Raw genomic sequence first — 20,634 nt, 5'->3', positions numbered from 1 at the left:
ACATAAAACACGTGGTCGTTTAAATTGTTCCTTTTAATTCCTAATTAAAAATTCAGTTACTTAAAATTTCCTTTTTTACATAAAACACGTGGTCGTTTAAATTGTTCATTTTAATTCCTAATTAAAAATTCAGTTACTTAAAATTTCCTTTTTTACATAAAACACGTGGTCGTTTAAATTGTTCATTTTAATTCCTTATTAAAAATTCAGTTACTTAAAATTTCCTTTTTACATAAAAAATGTGGCCGTTAAAATTGTTCATTTTAATTCCTAATTGAAAATTTAGTTACTTAAAATTTCCTTTTTTACATAAAACACGTGGTCGTTTAAATTGTTCATTTTAATTCCTAATTAAAAATTTAGTTACTTAAAATTTCCTTTTTACATAAAACATGTGGCCGTTAAAATTGTTCATTTTAATTCCTAATTGAAAATTCAGTTACTTAAATTTTCCTTTTTTACATAAAACACGTGGTCGTTAAAATTGTTCATTTTAATTCTTAATTGAAAATTCAGTTACTTAAAATTTCCTTTTTTACATAAAACACGTAGTCGTTAAAATTGTTCATTTTAATTCCTAATTAAAAATTCAATTACTTAAAATTTCCTTTTTACATAAAACACGTAGTCGTTAAAATTAAAATAAAAAAATACTTAATCATTTAGAAAAGAAAAAAAGTTAACCTTATCTATTTATATTATTTTATTTATGAAAATGGTATAATAAAATGGAAAATTATGTTTTTAGAATCCTTTGGTGGTAGCAATAGCGAACATGGAGGGGCAGCAGTATGATCCTAACGAACCTGCATTGTTTCCAAGACGACATGTACATTGGGATCAACTTCCAGAAATTCCCAATGAAATAGTGGAAGAGATTTTGGGATTCGAGGAGGACGTAGCTGATCTCGCTATTAACGAGGTAGTTCCTGAGCCAGTGGAGATGCAAGCTGCTGAGGCTTTGGTAGAACTACAGAGAGGTAAATTTTATTTTTTTTTCGTTTTTTTATTTTTAATTTATTTTTATCTCATCTATTTATTTATTTTTATGATAAAGGAGTTCCTGAACCAGAAATTCCCAATGAAATAGTGGAAGAGATTTTAGGATTCGAGGAGGACGTAGCTGATTTCGCTATTAACGAGGTAGTTCCTGGGCCAGTGGAGATACAAGCTGCCGAAGCTTTGGTAGAAATACAGAGAGGTATATTTTATTTTTTATGTTTTTTCTATTTTTTTATTTACTTGTATTTATTTTTTATTTACTTTAACTATATCCTTACAGGGGATCCACTACCATGGATAAGGGTAGCAACCCGCCCGCAAATGGCAATGGCACTACCAAGGGTGTTACAAGGAGAATTGCCTATTCCGGCACCAAGGGTGTTACAAGGAGAATTGCCCATTCCGGTACCAAGGGTGTTACAAGGAGAATTGCCTATTCCGGCACCAAGGGTGTTACAAGGAGAATTGCCCATTCCGGCACCAAGGGTGTTACAAGGAGAATTACCCATTCCGGCACCAAGGGTGTTACAAGGAGAATTGCCCATTTCGACACCAAGGGTGTTACAAGGAGAATTGCCCAGTCCGGCACCAAGAACAACACGCAGAATTGCGCACGTTCCAAGACATGCAAATATTCCACAGCCATCTCTCCGACGTTTAGCACCTATTCAAACACGAGCAATTCTAATTCCTGCTCGTCCTTTGAGAACAAATCGAGAACACATTCTTAAAGTATTAAAGAACTTTGCAACCGCGCACAAAAAAGACGTTAATTTTTTAATGTTTTTTAAAAAGTTTTTATAACTTTTTTAAAGAATTTGTTTATTTTTTTCTAAATCATAGCACAGCTTTTATCTTTTTTTGTGAACCGTAGAATCTTAAATCTTTTTGTTCACTTAAATTATCAAAAAGCAAGATTCCTTAATACTTTTTCACAATTTAATTAAAGAAAAAATTAGTATAATTTTTATTTTGCATGTTTTTTTATTACTAGTTTTCAGAAAAGTATAACGGAACCTTGCTACCGTACACAAAAAAGCGTTAATTTTTTTGATTTTCTTTTTATAACTTTTTAAAAGAATTTGTTTATTTTTTTTATTAATAACAAACTTTTCTTAAAAATATAATATAATATATAAATATATAATATAAATATATAATATATATAAATATAATATAATATAATATAATATAATATAATATAATATAATATAATATAATATAATATAATATAATATAATATAATATAATATAATATAATATAATATAATATAATGTATTGTATTGTATTGTATTGTATTGTAGTTACAGAATGAAGGGAATGAGGTGCCATTCCCGACAACACCACCAGGATCTCCACCAAGGGAGCCATCCTATGTGGAACTGGGGACGCCACCTCCGTTGCCAGAGCTGTCACCGCTGCATGCAATGTACCCTATGTGGCGGCCATATTAACCACCCTGGGCGTTGGTGGAACGACCACTGACACCACCTCAACCCAGGATGGAACCGGAGTCTCCCCCACCCTTCATTCAATTGGGGACTCCACCCAGGTCGCCTACACCGGTGGAATGGCTGCCTACAACCCCGCCAGGAAGTCCGCCACGGTGTAGGTCACCGATACCCAGGGCGCAGTCTCCCGAGCCCAGGGTAGAGGAAAGAGAGCCGGCGGGACCTCCACCAGAGGCGCAGCCGCCGCCTGCTCACGGTCGGCGTCGCTGCCATCGACGGCGGCGCGTAATTTTAAATTTAACTTTGAATTTTATTTTTAAAAATCAATAAATTTTTATTTTTTTTTGTAAATTAGTATATTTATTTTACGTATTCTGTATAGAAATTAGACTGCGTTAGAGTAAGAGTATTGTGCATGCGTTAATAGGTGGGGGGGGGAATTTAAGAGTGGGGATGCGTGATAGGTTGGAGTGAGGGTAAATGGTCTAGTGCGCATGCGTGAAAGGTAGGAGTGGGGATTTCGGGGTATATATTCAGGGATTTTTGTGAGTTTAGTCAGTAGCTGTTCTGTTCACAGATTCAGCGGTTCCAACAGCAGCAGCAGCATCAACAGATTCCCCTTGCCATCACTAATTGTCTTTTTTGTTATATTTACTGTCTTTTTTGTTATATTTACTGTCTTTTTTTGTTACATTTACTGTGTTTATTGCATTTACTTTGTATTGGTTTGTAGGTTAAGTTCTTTAGTTTGTAAGTTTGTTTTGTTTAGTATAAGTATTTTAGTTTGTAAGTTCATTCTTTTGTTAGTTTGTAAGTGTGTTCTTTTTTAGTTTGTAAGTGTGTTCTTTATTCTTTTTGTTAGTTTGTAAGTGTAATTTCAGGTGCAGAGATAAAGCGTAAGGCGAAGACCACCGATGGACCACGTAAGCATCCAAATTACGGTACAATCCTTGATGAGAGTGACGTAACTGTTACTCTCATCAAGGAGGCTCTAGAGTTGATTCCTCTTTTAGACGACGTCAATTTAAGACGTTCATTCGTTGGGAGATGGATTGTAGAATGCTCACAACATGAAAACGTGCTATAGAGCATTCTCAAGTCGATGTACTTTACACATCAAAAGAAAATATGTGTGAGCAATCTACAATCCATCATTATACTTCGCGCATTATTTGAGTCCCATATTGTAGATGGCGCTGGAATCGGTGACCCAGATATCAATAAACGTGTGCGCTGTGAAGAATGTGAGAGTGCGTTTGCGTGTAGACTGTACACTAATGTGATTCTAAATCTTGTACACATTGATATAAGCGCGTTTTTAGACGATGGGTCCACACTGTTTAAAGACCATATTAGATGTGCTTTAAATAAGAATGGACCCATCGTCGTGTACGGCGTACTCATCGCAAACTTCAAGAGGGTGGAGAATGACGAAGAAGTTGTAAAGCCGATTCCTTTTGGAACCAAGGCCAACAATATCTTCCCTACAACCCTTTTAGATGATTGGTTCGGGCAGTACATTAAGCAGCCGATTCTACATAGTGTTGAAGAGTTTTACTCGAAAGGTTCGAATTGGAACCTTCAATCGATTATAAGGCTTAAAATCAATGTAAATAAATATAATCCAATGCGTGCAAGCTCTTACATCGGTTTACCTCCAGAAATAAAAAACAAGCATGCATGCATTAATATTGAAAATAAAGATAATCAATGTTTCAAGTGGGCAGTATTGTCAGCCCTACATCCAAATGTATCACATCCTGAGCGCGTTACCAGTTATAAAGAATTTAAAGATGAATTGAACTTTGACGGAATTGAATTTCCAGTGACGCTTAAAAATATCCCGAAATTTGAAAAGCTTAATGATGTCTCGATTAATGTCTACGGTCTATCAAAGAGCTATGGTAACTTTACGGTACACCCTCTCCATCTTACTGCGAAAAAAAGAGATAAGCATGTAAATCTCTTGTATGTTGCCGACATGTATGCGGATGAAAATAATAATGATAATACTGTATTGTATGACAACGATGATTTTATGAACTTCCATTATGTATGGATTAAAGATTTGTCACGCCTAGTGTCTAAACAATTATCGAAGAAGGCACATCGAAAACATATCTGTGACTGCTGTTTACCCTACTTTTCAGGTGTTGAAAGATTGAACGCACACATTGAAAATTGTAAAAAAATGAATGAGTGTAAAATTAAATTACCGACGCCTGACAAGAGTCTGATCACATTTAAAAATTTTAAGAACAAAGAAAAGGTGCCATATGTAATTTACGCCGACCGTGAAAGTCTACTTCTTCCAGCGGATGAAGATGTAGACAATTTAAGTAAGACTGAAGTCTTCCAGCGTCACAAATTGTTAAGCATCGGCTATTATATAAAATGTAGCTACGATGAATCATTATGTAAATATGTGCCGTGTCCGAAAAATGAATCTGACCCTGCTAAATGGTTTGCTGAAGAGTTAAAGCAGATTGCAGAGAAAATGAATAAAGTTTTTAAAAATCCGTTACCGATGACTGCATTAACTCCTCAAGAAATCAATGATTTTGAGCGAGCGACAATCTGCCACAGTTGTCATCAGAAAATACCGGCAAGCGAAAAGAAAGTCCGCGATCACTGTCACCTTACTGGCAAATATAGGGGTGCTGCCCATGAATCATGTAATCTAAACTACCAAGATTGTCAGACAATTCCCGTGGTGTTCCACAACCTAAGTAGCTATGACGCCCATTTTATAATTCACGCGATTTCTACGAGCTTTGAAGGAAAAATTGACCTCCTCCCCATTAACAAAGAGAAGTATATCTCTTTTACTAAACACGTCAAGGGGAGTGAGGTCAATTTTCGATTCATTGACTCATTGCGATTCATGGCAGCATCCCTAGAAAAACTCGCATCATACCTAGACGAGTATAAAATTGTAAACTCCGTTTTTGCCAGTACGGTGACAGATCAGGATAAAATTAAATTATTGACGCGTAAGGGTGTTTTCCCCTATGAGTACTTTGACTCAAAAAGTAAGCTCGATGAAACCGAATTACCCCCGATAGAGAAATTTTATAGTACTCTGTATGACGCTGGTATTTCTGATGATGAGTATGCGCATGCGCTAAATGTATGGACCGAGTTTGACTGTAAAAATCTCTACGACTATGTACATTTATACATGAAAACAGATGTATTGTTACTTGCGGATGTCTTTAAAAATTTTCGAAAAGAATATGTTAAAGCGTACGGGTTAGATCCTGCTCACTATTATACGACCCCCGGTTTAACTTGGGATGCTATGCTCAAGTACACGAGCATAGGATTGCAACTAATAACCGATATTGATATGATTATGTTTGTTGAGTCTGGTATTAGAGGTGGTCAATGCTGCAACCGATATACTATAGCGAATAATAGATATATGGAAAATTTCGATGATAGCAAAGATACAAGATACATCATGTACTTTGACGCCAACAATTTATATGGCTGGGCAATGGCTCAAGCGCTCCCTTATGGCGGCTTCAAATGGGTTGAAAATGTCGACAACTCTTTCAATTTTAATGTATCCGACGATTCACCTGTTGGATACATACTCGAAGTTGACTTGGAGTATCCTGAAAGTATTCACGATACCCACAAAGACATGATATTTTGCGCAGAAAATGCAAAACCTCCCCTATCGAAACAGGAGAAATTATTAACAACTCTCCTACCCAAAGAAAAATATGTTATCCACTATCGAACTCTCAAACAAGTTGTTGCTAATGGCATTAAACTTGTAAAAATTCACCGAGTCTTACAGTTCAAGCAATCAACATGGCTTAAACCATACATCGACTATAATACGATGATGCGAACCAACGCCAAAAATGAGTTCGAGAAAAATTTGTTCAAGCTCATGAACAACGCTGTGTACGGTAAAACAATAGAAAATGTCCGTAAACTTGTCGACATTAAGCTTGTCACCCAATGGTTTGGCCGCTATGGAGCTGAAGCCCTAATCTCTCGCCCGAATTTCCATAGTCGAGCGATATTCGACGATAATCTGGTTGCCATTGAACTGCGTAAAACCGAGGTTCTACTCAACAAACCGATCTATGTGGGGTTAAGTGTGCTCGATGTTTCCAAAATGCTAATCTACGATTGTCACTACAGGTATATTTTAAAAAAATACGGCGATAATTGTAAACTGATGTATACCGATACAGATAGTCTAATCTACAAAATTAAATGTAAAGATGTCTACAATGACATGAAAAATGACATTCAAAAGTTCGATACGTCAGACTATCCCGCAAACAACGTGTACGGCATTCCGCAAGCCAACAAAAAGATTCTCGGTCTAAAATGTCTAAAATGTCTGCGAGATTTTGACATTCAAACTCGAAAATATAAGATCGCGACTACACAACCTTGAGACTGTAAAACAAATTAAAGTAGCTTCAAGTCCGCAAGACGACAAACGGTAAAAAGATTAATGTTAGCGTAGAACCTCTCTATAAATCAAAATTACTTCCAACAACAGACCTTCACAATGCCAGTGCCAACTGATTCATTGTTGATTCATTATTGATTCATTATTGATTCATTAATGATTCATTGTTGATTCATTATTGATTCATTATTGATTCTACGCTAACATTAATCTTTGATTGATTTGCTGGTTGATTGACATTTGCGTTAAGTTACTGGGGACGATTTGCGATTAATAGATTATACATTTGCCTTATCTTCCCACGTATTGTGAGAATTATCAAAGCCAAGCCATTTGACAAGAACTTTGTTTCCACGTGTCTTGAGAATTTTTTCCACAAGATAAATATCTGAATATTTTACTTTAAGAAGTTCCTCTTCATAAAATCCTCCGCTGATGGGTTGATCCTAATGATCCTTGAGCTTGTAAGTCACTGGTTGAGTTGATATAACTTGATCCACGGTGAATATTTCTGTTGTCCAATTGGGTGTATATCCTTTCTCGAAAACGTTTTTATATTTGCTTACTCGAACTTTGTCACCAATTTTATACTTTGGTCGTCTTAAAGGAATTTTTCTCAGTTTAGAGATCCTTTCTTTTAAAATTTCAACGTCTTCTGAAGTAACATCTTTAGGCTTCATTCCAATTGTTCTATGTTTTGTATCATTTTAGTTGGAAATAAGAGTAGGCAATATATCATACCACTTGTAATTTCCTTGTAAACTAAATTGCATCCACATTTTTCTTTTTAGTGTTCGATTAAACCGTTCAACAATGGAAGCTTTCATATTACTGTATGTTGAATAAAAATTTATTTTATGCTTTTTCATTAATGCTTCAAATTGTGAGTTATAGAATTCTTTTCCTTTGTCACTATGCAAGTTTTTTGGTATGCGTTTTTTAGCAAATATAGATTGCATTGCATGAGAAACATATTTCCATTTTTACTTTTTACTGGAACAGCCCAAGCATATTTCGAAAATATGTCTATAACTGTTAGTAAATACTTGAAACCTTTATTTATTTTTGAATAAGGTATCATTTCTACTAAATCTGCTTGCCATGTCTCATCAATATCACGCATTTCAACTCGCCGTCGAGGATAATTTTTTCTAGCCTGGATATGAAGTTCATTCACTACCGTTAATTTTTTGTTGTTCATTCTCGAGAGCACTTAAGCGAGTATCCAATTCGCTAATAATTTCAGCTGTTCGATAAGATAAGTCTTGATTTATATCTTTTTCAAAATTTTTTATTTTTTCTGTAATAGAGTCTTCAAGAACTTTTAGAAATAAGTTGTTATTGTCCACTTCTGATCTCAGTGAGGCACTAGCTTCATACAATAAACGCACTTCGTGTTTTATCATATGTCGTACAAGTTTTAAATTGACAGCGTCGTTTTCTTCTTCAGCGTTAGCAAGATAAGAGAGTTTTCTTCCTTCAACGTCAAAGTTACCTTGAGAATTAAGTTTAAACCCAACTCCAGGAGGACCTCGTCTTGCTGATCCTCTTTGATTGAGAGGATGTCCGAACACGTCAATGCTCATTGTTGAAATGAATGATATTTGCTAAAACACATCTTAATATATAATTTTAGCTTCACGTAGTTCATCAATGATAGACATGATTTCATTATTATGACTAGGATTTCCAGCAGCTTGAGAAGCCATTAATAGTCTAAGACGGTCAACCAACTCATTTGGATCATCCCAATAGATATATTCTCGTTAAAAAATTTTGTTTGTAATCATAAATTTAGGTAATGAACTACCACTTACAGATGGCTGTTTGGTAGGTGTTCGAGGGAAGAATATTCAAATACTTGTAACTCTTATCCGTGCGTATAAATTCAGAGGAACTATACTTCTTTTTGTGTGCATTAGTAGCAATCAGAATCTCTTTATAGTTTCTTTCATCAGCTTCACTTATAAACGATCTGGTAGGTTTACTTTTAAATAAAAGTTCAAGTAATCCGAGCGTTTGAAGATGTCGTTTTTTACCAATTTTTTCATGCTGATCTTCAAGAGTTATTGGTGAATCACCAATCATAAGTGACCCATCACTTAGCTTACGTACGCCGTATGTTGAATCTAAACATTGCTTTCTATTATGATTTAATAAGTATAGAAATTTATTACTTATTTTATCATCATCTGGAGATTTTTCAGTTTTACTTTCATAGTTTATGCTATCATCTATCTTCTGCTCTTTCTTTTCAATCTTGACATTTTCATATTCAGTGTCTGTCAAGTTAATAATTTTTTGTAAGGGTTGAACTATCGGTTTAAAAGTTTCAGTCAGCACATTTTCAGCTTCTTCTTTTCCTAATTTTAACATACGATGTTTTCGACTAATTGCCTTGCTAGCTTTAGCAATTTGATGAAGATATTCTTTTTCTCTATAAAACATGTTATTATTACAAGGTATCATATTGAACTAACAATATTTTAAGAATAATCTTATATTTATAGTGTTACAAAGCTATCAAATCCTTTTCTATACCTTCCATCATTTAAATCAGAATCCTTATCAATTACTACAAATCCATATTTGTCTGAATTCCAACATGTTGAACATAGTTCTCGAAATTGATTAAATGTCATGTCAGTATTAACATGATCATCATAAACATGCCTTAAATTTTTCTCATCTTGACGAAAAAGAACTAGTAAATTAACATTATCACGTACTAAATGTTTAGGAACGCGGGCATATGTTTGACAAAGATAAAAAGAATCAACATCAACATGTCTACCCATGCAAAAAAATGCCCTTACATTATCTTGCTTCTCACAAGCAATATTATCAAATATAAATATTGAATTCCGTTTTGCATCTTTAGGAGTAATGACTTCTTCATGCTCACTAAATGGTAAATACTCTACTCCTTCAACATTACTTACAACTTGTTCCAAGAATTTATACTTGGGTTGATGTAAAGACTTTGAGTATAAGTAAATATTATCAAATCTAAGACCATTAGGATGTAAAATTAAAGAAAGGAGTACATTTGTCTTTCCACAATTTGATGGTCCACAAAAAGTAGCTCGAATACTACCGGAAAATAAACTACCATGACGCTTCACTTTCTTCTCTTGTTGTTCAACAATCGAGTCTAGATTGACGACTGGCAGCTTGTGAAGTTTTTCCTTGAACCGCATCCTGATTTAGACTGCCGCTAAAGGTATAAATACAGCGCTTATATAGCTAACAAGTCATTCTAATTTTAACTTTCACAGAGTAAGGTATGATTATACATCATCGCTCTCAAGGAAAAGGGTTAATTAATAAACTTATAAACAAGTTACCATTTGAATTATATTTGTCAGGTTATCAATATTGTGGACCAGGCACAAAGTTAGCAAAACGTCTAGACCGAGGTGATCCAGGTGTTAATCCATTAGACGCCGCTTGTAAAGAGCACGATATTGCTTACTCGAAAAATCGAGAAAACGTTGAAGAAAGAAACGCTGCTGATAGAGTATTAGCTGACAAAGCGTGGCAACGTGTATTTGCTCCAGACGCACAATATAGTGAAAGAGCTGCAGCTTACGCAATAACAAACGCTATGAAAGCAAAATCAAAATTTGGAATGGGAGTAAAGAAGAAGAAGACAAAGTCAAAGAAACGAGTATAGAAGATAAAATCAAAAAAACGAGTAAATCTTAGAAAAATTGTTGATGCTGCAAGAAAATCAATAATTCCTGGTAATGATGCTCGTTTAACAATAAAGTCAGCTATTGAAACAGCTCGAAAAGCTGTAAGGAAAGCAGGTGGTAGAGAAAAGGTTTTAACACCTCGTATTCTACCTGTTCCGTCAAAAGCTGTTAATGATGCAAGTGCAGCAAAAGAGCAGTTGAAGGAAGCTCAGCGTCATAATAGAGAGTTGGAAGCAGTGGCACTTGGCAAAGGTCTACATTTACCTGTTTTACTGTTTTACCTGTTTTACTGTTTTACCTGTTTTACCTGTTTTACCCATTTTACTTTTACCTGTTCCGTCAAAAGCTGTTAATGATGCAAGTGCAGCAAAAGAGCAGTTGAAGGAAGCTCAGCGTCATAATAGAGAGTTGGAAGCAGTGGCACTTGGCAAAGGTCTACATTTAAAACCATACCGACAAGGTTTGGGACTTCATTTGAAACCATACGTTAAAGGACAAGGTATTAAAAGACGATGTAGAAAAAAAAAAGTTTAAAGCTGCCTTAACGAGCACTTACAGATCTAGATTTACTTAAATATGCTAAAGAAATGAAAATTTCCCATTTTCGAGGAGTTTTTATGCGAAATGAACTACCTATAAGAGGTCCTCGAAAAAATGAATCCGCCATTATTAATTTAGATGATAAAGATGGTTCTGGAACTCATTGGGTTGCATATAAAAGAGTTAATAATAAAGCAGTATACTTTGATAGTTTTGGTAATCTTCAACCACCCTATGAACTTGTCAATTACTTAGGTTACAATACTTTAATACAGTATAATCATCAAAATTATCAAGATTATAATAGCTTTAATTGTGGTCATTTATGTCTAAAATTCTTATGTGGACAGCTTAAAATAACTAAAAAATATATTCTATATAAGTGATTGTAAGTCATTCCAGCTAATCAGTTTATAAAAAGTCATCAACATGAAAGAATCTTTTACTCTGACTATCTCAGGCAATTCATCTGTCCTAGAGGCAGAATATTTTCCTCCGATAGAATTATTATCTAATAAAAATAATGTACTTGGCTTAGTTGAATTACTAACTTTCAATTCAATTCCTAATATCGATCAAGGTAAAAATAAATTTTATATTGGTGATAAAGTGATTACTATACCCCCTGGAAGCTGTGAAATTGAAGATATTGAAAAATATATTCAAAACTCTATTGAAAATGGATCTGAAATTGTAAGAATCAAACCTAACAATAATACTTTACGTAGTGAAATAACAAGCAGCCTTGAAGTGAGTTTTGAACAAAACGATTCAATTGGTAAATTATTAGGATTTACTCCACGAATATTGACAGCTAATAAGGCTCATACGTCAGATGTACCAGTAGCCATTCTTAAGGTAAATGCTATCAGAATTGAATGTAACATTACTACTGGTGCATACATAAATAATAAAAAGGTACACACAATTCACGAATTTTTTCCAATTGTTCCAGCTGGATATAAGATTGTGGAAGTTCCATCTCACGTCATTTACCTTCCAATCGCCGTGAAGACAATACATAATATTCAAGTAAGAATCGTTGATCAAGACGGAGATTTAATAAATTTTAGAGGTGAAACTATAACAATTCGATTACACGTTAAATCAACGTAATGGGAATTGTATTTCATAGAAAAACTGGTGGAAGCTATATAAAAGAGTTGCCATGTTAGAAGTCATTCATTCCTCAATCAGTTCGCAAGAGACTAACATCTCAGAACATACTATTTCTGAAGCAGCTCGGCCTAAGAGTTTATCAAGAAAACAAGGGAAAAAATTTGATGATAATTTATTTTACAAGACCTTTTCCGAAAATAGAATTTTTTTTTTTTTTTTTTTTTATTTTTTTTTTTATCGACAGATAATCAATCAAGGGAAAAAATTGATTTTTCACATACTTTTTATTTGTTGTTGTAACAAAAATGGAAGAAATTTTAAACATTCTAAGTCCAGTTAAATTTGATAATTCTGTGGCACACTATGAGATTCATGCACATCAACCATACGTGTCATCAGCATTCAATAACAGTGACGAGATTCGAATTGCAGTTCAACATCAAGACTTGTACATTCTTCCCTCTAAAAGTACTTTACACGTCACTGGCAGAATTGTTAAGCCAAACAATACGCTTGTAACTAATACAAAGTTAATTAGCAATGGTATTTCCTACCTGTTTAATGAGATTCGTTATGAATTAAATGGTGTTGAAATTGATCGCTCTGAAAATGTTGGTATTACAACCACAATGAAAACCCTAATTTCTCAAACACCTAATCAAATGATTTACTCTCAAAATGCTGGTTATACAGTACGAAAACCTACCACGTCAGTCATATCCCATGAGTGGGAGTGAGACAGACTTATGCGATTCCCATACTTTCCTATGACTGACGGATAGCTTTTCTTACTGTATACCTTATGATGATGATAGTAGAGTAACAAATGATGCTGGATATTTTGATGTAAATATTCCACTAAGTATGATTATTGGTTTTGCTGAAGACTATCGAAAGATTGTTGTAAATGCAAAACATGAACTTATTTTAACAAGATCTCGTACTGATCTCAATGCTGTAGTAAACATTGGAGTAGCTGAGCGTGAAGAATTTAGAATTATAATTAATGAAATTGAATGGTTAATTCCATATTTAATGGTAAATGATCGCCAAAAAATTGAATTATTGAAATTCATTGAAAAAGACTCACTTATAACAATGAGTTTTAGATCATGGGATTTGTATGAGTATCCTATGATTCCTGACACTCAAAAGCACGTGTGGACTGTAAAAACTTCAACACAAGTTGAAAAACCTCGATATGTTATTCTTGGTTTTCAAACAAATCGAAAAGAAGATCAAGGAAGGTATGCAAATTTATTTGATACCTGTAATCTTCTCAATGTTAAACTCTTCTTAAACTCACAGTACTATCCTTATGGAAATTTAAATTTAAATTTTACTCAAAACAAATTTTCCATACTATATGAAATGTATTGTAATTTTCAACCATCCTACTATGGAAAAGAATCTGAACCTTTATTAACTAGAAATAACTTTAAAGATTATGCACCATTGGCTGTTATTGATTGCTCAAAACAAAACGAATTTCTAAAACAAGCATCTGTAGATGTGCGATTGAAATTTGAAGCAAGTGAAAATTTTCCAGCCAATACAGCTGCATATTGCCTTTGTTAAAAACAAAATTAAAAATAAGTTCAATTAATTAAATTAAAAAAAAAAAATTGAGAAATAATTGTAAATAAAAGTTTAAATTTGTATGGTTTAATTGTTACAATACTGTTAAATAAAAAATAAAAAATATACGTATACATAAGTATATGTCTTTTTAAATGTAAATTGTACGAATATATTTTCGAAATATAAAATGTTAAAAATTAATAAAGAAAATTGTCGGAGGACATTTTCGGAAAACAGTCGTCATTTCAAATTTGACGAAAAAAGGAATAACCTTTAAAGAAAAACAAAGAGAGACAATACTCTCAGGTAGCATGGGACAGAGGTCCCACGGAAAGGCAATAGCCTGTAGGCTATTATAGCCTGTAGGCTTATTATTATTATCTCAAATGATAAAAGGGCAGCGAGTCAAAACTTTGACCTGTAAAGGTTCGAGACTTTTATTTCAGGAAATACAGACACGAGCAGTGGGAGAAAGGAAGACTGGAGACAAATTGAAGAAAAGCGGCAGTATTAATCGTGATTCGGTCAAAGAATGATATATGTAAGATCAATTGAAAAATATAATAAACGTATGAAATAAACTAAAAATAAACGTGTTTAATTTTAAATAATCTCCCTACTGTTTAAAACAGCCTTATAATTCACGACCGCATTATACAGTATACACCAATCAGCGGCGTTGTTAAAAAAGTAACGTGATTGGTAGAAATAATGACCAATCATAGACGACATCGGTAGTGGGGGTATTTGGAGTGGTGGGGGAAAAGCTATAAAGAGAGCGTCTCTCTAAGGCTTGAGCCATTATTCTATTTCAGATACCATGGCGTACGTCGTAGATATTCAGTACTTAAAGAGACCATACAACGAGTTTGTCATCAAAGAGTTGGCGATTCTACCACTTCAACAAGATGCTCATCCATTGGTCTATTTCTTCGAGCCGCCATATGCCTGGAGTCGATTGCCTGCAAGATACAAATGTGAGAATCGATGGCTTACAAATAATTATCATGGTATCGATTGGGCTGCTGGTGACGTATCTTATGAAGAATTACAACCGATAATAAAAGAAGTACTAATAAGTACACCTACCGTTTATGTAAAAGGTTTAAAAAAACAAAAATGGTTAGAATAATATACATTAAATGTGTTTAATTTAGATGATTTTAAATGTCCGTCGCTGAAAAGTTTAAGTGTAGATAGTTCATCTACATGTACAAATCACACACGTAGCTTTAGCAACTGTGCTGTGAAAAATGTATGTAATCTACGAAATTGGTTGATACAACCATCGAATGTACTAAGAAATAATATAGAAAATAATGATGAAGTTGACAATGATTGTACATTGAAAGATTTTTATAATGATTGTGAAAGTTTCCTATATAATGAATAAATGTATTAAATGTCTATTAATGTTTACATTAATTAACCTTTCCCTATCCTATTATCTTTATTACACATGTGTAAAACTATTAAACATGTTAAAACTAGTCTAGACTTGTCTTATGACGTCACAAAGTGGGCGTGGCTCAATAATAAAAAGTGGGGGTAATGCGCATGCGTAGAATTAGTGGTAGGGGTACTGCGCATGCGTAAAAGTAATGGTGGGGATAATGCGTGATATTTGGGTATAAATAGAGGCATCTGAGCCGATTTAGTCATTCTGTTTTGTAACTTCACAAAGTATTATCTCTAAGAAAAGATGGATCTAACGAAAATCAATGCCATTGGTCGCATGGATGCTTTCTTACCTACGAAGCCGCTTTCCGAGCTGACTCCTAGACATAAGTATCCTATAACAAAGATCCAGGTTGTCAACACCAGGTATGGAGTCAAGGTCGTCGTTGAGGTGGATAAAAAGTTCAATACATTCCTACCTTCAAGATTTGTACCAATGTTCACTGATGACTTGATATGCTTGGATCAGATGCAAGAAGCTATTAGTTCTGGACAATTACGGCTGAAGTATATTGGTGGTCCATACAACCATATTGAATTTAAAATAAAACAAGTGTAAATATTGCATATTAAATATAATAAATGTATGAACTGTTATTAATACCGTATTTAATTAAATACCTTCATTAGTATTACGTTAGATAATAAGGTATACATTTTAAGGTTATGTTTAATGAAATAGATTTTAAGGTTATGTTTAATACAATATATTTTAAGGTTATGTTTAATATAATATATTTTAAGGTTATGTTTAATATAATAGATTTCAACAACTTTTACAAGCGCCATCTATTAAAATTTTAATAATCTTATTAGTGTAAACAATATTGCGTCATCTTTGCCCGCGAAATACAAAATTCAAACGATTAAGTGGTGGTGCCATCTATCGGGATAACACTCAAACCGCACTCGATCGGTAAAACAAAATGGCGGCTCACTGTCCAAACGGTTTGAATTTATCAAATAAATTTTTAAATTTCCCGCAAAGCAGGTTTGAATTCGATGGTGGCGCCATCTGTCGGCGGCAGCCAGAACTAAAAAAAATCGGTCGGTAAAACAGAGAACCCCTTCTAAGCCACTCGAAAGTTTGAAATTAAATTTTTAAATTTCCCGCCAAAGGGAATTTGCAAGTGGCGCCATCTAGCGGTGGCAGCAGGAACTACATTCGGTCGGTAAGGTAGAACACCCCTACAACCACTGATAAAGTAGAAATCTGCATTACCGACCGAGGGTACTTAGCTGAGATCAGAACCTGGGGCAGAACCGGCCTAGCTATACTACTTACAGATTTTCATAAATGTTTTGACTTTTCCAAAACTATAAAAAAATTTTATTGATGGTTGACGCGTTTTGACTCAAATGTAAACAACAAATTGTTGAAAAATAATTAAAATGTAACATTTTTTAATTTTAAGTTTTATTGAGTAGTATATAACCCACGCTTCGATATAAACAAAAAAATTATTTTATTTATTTAATATTTTGATGTTTAGTTTTTATGTATTATTGGGTGAGATGGTCATTAATGACTTTTATTAAAATTTTTTTATGTTAATGTTAGATACTTAAGAAATATTAAAGAAAAACAAATTAAAAATCTCCCGCATACATGTTTCTATAAAAAATATTTCATTTTTCGTTACTAGTGTTCAATGTTTAATTATTATCAATAAAATTTTAGACAAAAATCGCTTTTTATCATTTTTACAGTGCTTTAAAAAAACTATGGCCATCTTCCCCGGACTTACCCTATGCAATGTATAGATATATGATGTCCCTCTTCTTTGAAAGAACATTTGCAATAAGTCATACCTGAATTAGCAAAAATTTGCATCGGTGTTGCTCGGAATGTAAAAAATCAAAATCTGAATATATTTTTGCATACTCAGGCAACCTTTTATATATCAAAGACTAAATAAAATTTGTTAACTCTGTTGATTACTGCAATGCAAAAATCCACAGTATGGACGCTTTATCCCACTACTCCCTATTATTAAATTTTTTATGTCATTTTATGATTTTTAATTAATTTTATGACCTTCATGTCACTTTATAACTCTTGTCTCATTGTGGTTTTTTGTTCACAATATATAACAACGTTAATTCATTATTTATATATTCTAATTGTTGTTCTCTTACAAATAATTTTAAAATTACATTTTACGATCTATTTGTTATTTTATGATTTTAATATCATTGTTACAAAAATTTACAAATTGCCTTTTCATTTGCTATAACAAAAAATAAATAATTACAAAAAGGTCGTTACCTTTTTGTAATTATTTATTTTTTTGTTTTTTTTATGATAATTTGTTTTTTTAAATTTTTATGTTTATTGTTATTTATTACATTGTCGTTTTTTAAGCTTTCGTTTGATTTCGAAGTTTTTGTTTTTAGTTTACTTCTTTTATTTCTATGTATGTTCTTTTGTTAGTATTTTTCTTTGTTAAATTAGTATTTTGTAGGTTTTCGTATGGTATAAAAGTTATGTATAATAGGGTAACTGTACCAATTGTCGAGGGTTTTAGGCAACATGTGATTTTGACATTTTTTTTCTCGGAAGTAAATGCACTTTAAAATTTGATTTTTGTATATTTGGACGAAGGATCTAATAATGTTTAATATTCATATTTATTTTTTTAATATAAACTAAATTGTTAAGCAAAAAATATATTTAAAAGTCAATCGAGCAAAAGCACCATTTGTCGATGGTCTTGTGCTAATTTCTCGAGGGTCTGTTCCAATTGTCGAGGGTATGACATTTTTAAACATATAACCCAATATAACCTAACAATTAACCTGTACAGATATTAGAAAATCGAGTAGATATTTATTTTTTCGATAAAAATATTATAGAACATTACCAGAAAACAAATATATTTATTTAACTATAATTGAATAATTTATAATATCGATATAAAACATTTTTATAGTAGATGATACAGGACAGAAAATTATTTAACTGTTTTTTAAACTTTTATAAATATAAGTTAATTAAATTTAATCAATTTTGTTAATCAGACATTAATTGAAAAAATAAATTAATTTAAGTCACATTAAATTTGTAAACGAATAAAATAAACTTTTATTACGAACTGTAAATATAATGGTTAATTATAATTAAACTATAGTACAAAATTTTTTAGTTTTAAATAATGCATTTTTTTATTAATTTTTTTTCGGTCTTCCTCGTTTTTTTGGTTGATTATTTTCTGTTGGTTGTAAATTTTTGGAGCATTTTTTTTCTTTTTCTCTGTACCTATAAATGTTTGGCATTTATGTTTGACGTTTAGTAAATAAACACTTAACCATCGATAAATGGTGCATCAGCGAAAAAAGTGACTACACCAATTCTCGAGTCATTACCTCGAAAAATGGAACTGTCAAAAAAAAGGAACCAAATACCGATGATTTGCTTTTAAAAAATATTAAATATTTTTTTTAACAAAAAAACATGCATACAAAATTAATTTAGTTCGTGTACAAAATTATAATAATAATTTTGTACACAAAAAGTCATTATAAATACGTTTAATTTTCATTTCTAAAAATCTGTTTTAATCAGCCTGAAGTATTAAGAAAATGGAGATTCGTGTAAATTTCACAGCAGTGAATTATAATATTAATTAAATAATTATTTTAGTAGAATCGCTACGAAATTTGTATATATAAATATACAGTTGAAAATACAAAGATTATTTAGAAATTTTTTTTGTTCTTAAATATTATATATTATACTATTTATCTAAAAAAGAAAATTATTATCCTCGACAATTGGAGCACCCTCGGCAATTGGTGCAGTTACCCATTTATGTTATTTTTTTAGTTTTTAATAAATATCATCCATTTCTTTAAGAACCTTTTGATATATTTCCTTACGACTTTTTGTATTTTTACAATTTTGTTTACTTTTTATTACTAAGTTTTTATGACAACTTTTATTATATTTTGCGATTTCTATGTTATACTCATATTTTCATTTTACTTTATGACGTTTTTTCTATTTCCTTATAGTTGTTTATTTTAAAAAATTTTTGTGTTTTCTTATTATTTTTGTATAATTTTTTATTTTTAAAATTATTTTTTCATTTTTAAGTTTAAAATAATACCCTCACGTTTATAACTTCTGTGATGTTTCAAAAGATGTACAGAAAAGTTTTTTTTTATTAAAAAATTGAGTCAAATTGACCTATTGTGACAACAGGGTGGCAAATATTGTATTTTTATTCCTATGACTTTTAATTACTTTTATGAGTTTTAATTAATACATTTTATGTTAATTATATTTTAAGATGCAATATTTACTACGGTAAATATGTTACGGTATTTTTTAAGTTATTTTATTAATTTCTCACTAATTTTTAATAATATTTAAAAAAAATTATTTTTGTATTTATTTACACATCAAAGTAAGCAAACTTATAAAAAGTATTTTTTTAAATAATGATGTTATTTTGTACTTTTTAATGGCCTTTATGTTATTACCTGATCTATACGTTATTTTTCAACTTATTTTTTAATTTTATTATTTGTATCGAATTTTTTTAAAATATTTTTTGATGATATACTCATGTGACAATTGCGTTTCTTGTAATGGAAATTTTGTTTGAATATATTTCCTAATCTATAGGTATTTTGTTTTTCTATTTATATAAAATTGATTTGAGAAATAATTACCATTGATAGTGAGAAGTACTTGAAACGTTTGATTTCCATTTTTCTTGCTCAATGTTTTCTTGTTGTCCAAATCACCGTCAGTATTAGTTGATGAAATCTCATTTTGCAAGCAAAAGAATATGGATCGTATATTCATGTTTATTGTCAAATAAAACTTTCCACTGAAAAGACATTTAATGAACCTCGATTCTTTGGTATACTAAATTGAAAATGAAATATATTTAATGGCATATTCATTGAGTCTTATCTATAGCCCTGTAGAATTTATAAATTGAGACTTTATTTGATTGATGAAGATACATCTTGGCAATGACAATGAAAAACTTGTTGAATAAAACCTTTTTATTTTTTTCTTAACAATGGAAAATGATTTTCGAGAAAATATTTATTTTCATTTTCAATCAACAATATAATTTCGTTGAAACCAATTGTAGATTTCTGAAAGAAAAATACGTTTATCTGATATAATTTTCAATAAATAAAATTTACAATTAAAAATCTTTTTAAGTATTGTGAATAAAATATAAAAAGTATGAAAAACTCTATCTATTATATGATATTGAAAAATTATTTTCACATCTGTAAATAGTTATTAATAATTTTCAGTATTGAAATTTCTTTCGCACAAGGAATCAAAGAAACGGAAAAATTTTCATAGGGCAACAA

General features: G+C 31.8%; 1 protein-coding gene across 3 annotated transcripts in view; it reads right to left on the bottom strand.

Moving 5' to 3' along the window:
- Nucleotides 1-20,391, bottom strand: part of LOC122510794 (facilitated trehalose transporter Tret1-like) — an 82,681-nt gene extending 62,290 nt beyond the window's left edge. For 2 of the 3 annotated variants that reach the window (XM_043625689.1, XM_043625690.1), the window contains exon 1: nt 19,969-20,391. In XM_043625689.1, coding sequence (XP_043481624.1) covers nt 19,969-20,104 — 136 coding nt within the window. In that variant the 5' untranslated portion in view covers nt 20,105-20,391. The remainder of the gene's footprint in view (nt 1-19,968) is intronic. The other variant, XM_043625692.1, reaches the window with a different exon arrangement.
- Nucleotides 20,392-20,634: the final 243 nt, after the last annotated feature.

The sequence above is a fragment of the Leptopilina heterotoma genome, unplaced genomic scaffold (assembly GCF_015476425.1).
Source record: "Leptopilina heterotoma isolate Lh14 unplaced genomic scaffold, ASM1547642v1 Lhet_74, whole genome shotgun sequence".
Taxonomy (NCBI): Eukaryota; Metazoa; Arthropoda; class Insecta; order Hymenoptera; family Figitidae; genus Leptopilina; species Leptopilina heterotoma.
This window is presented reverse-complemented; position numbering and strand designations above follow the sequence as displayed.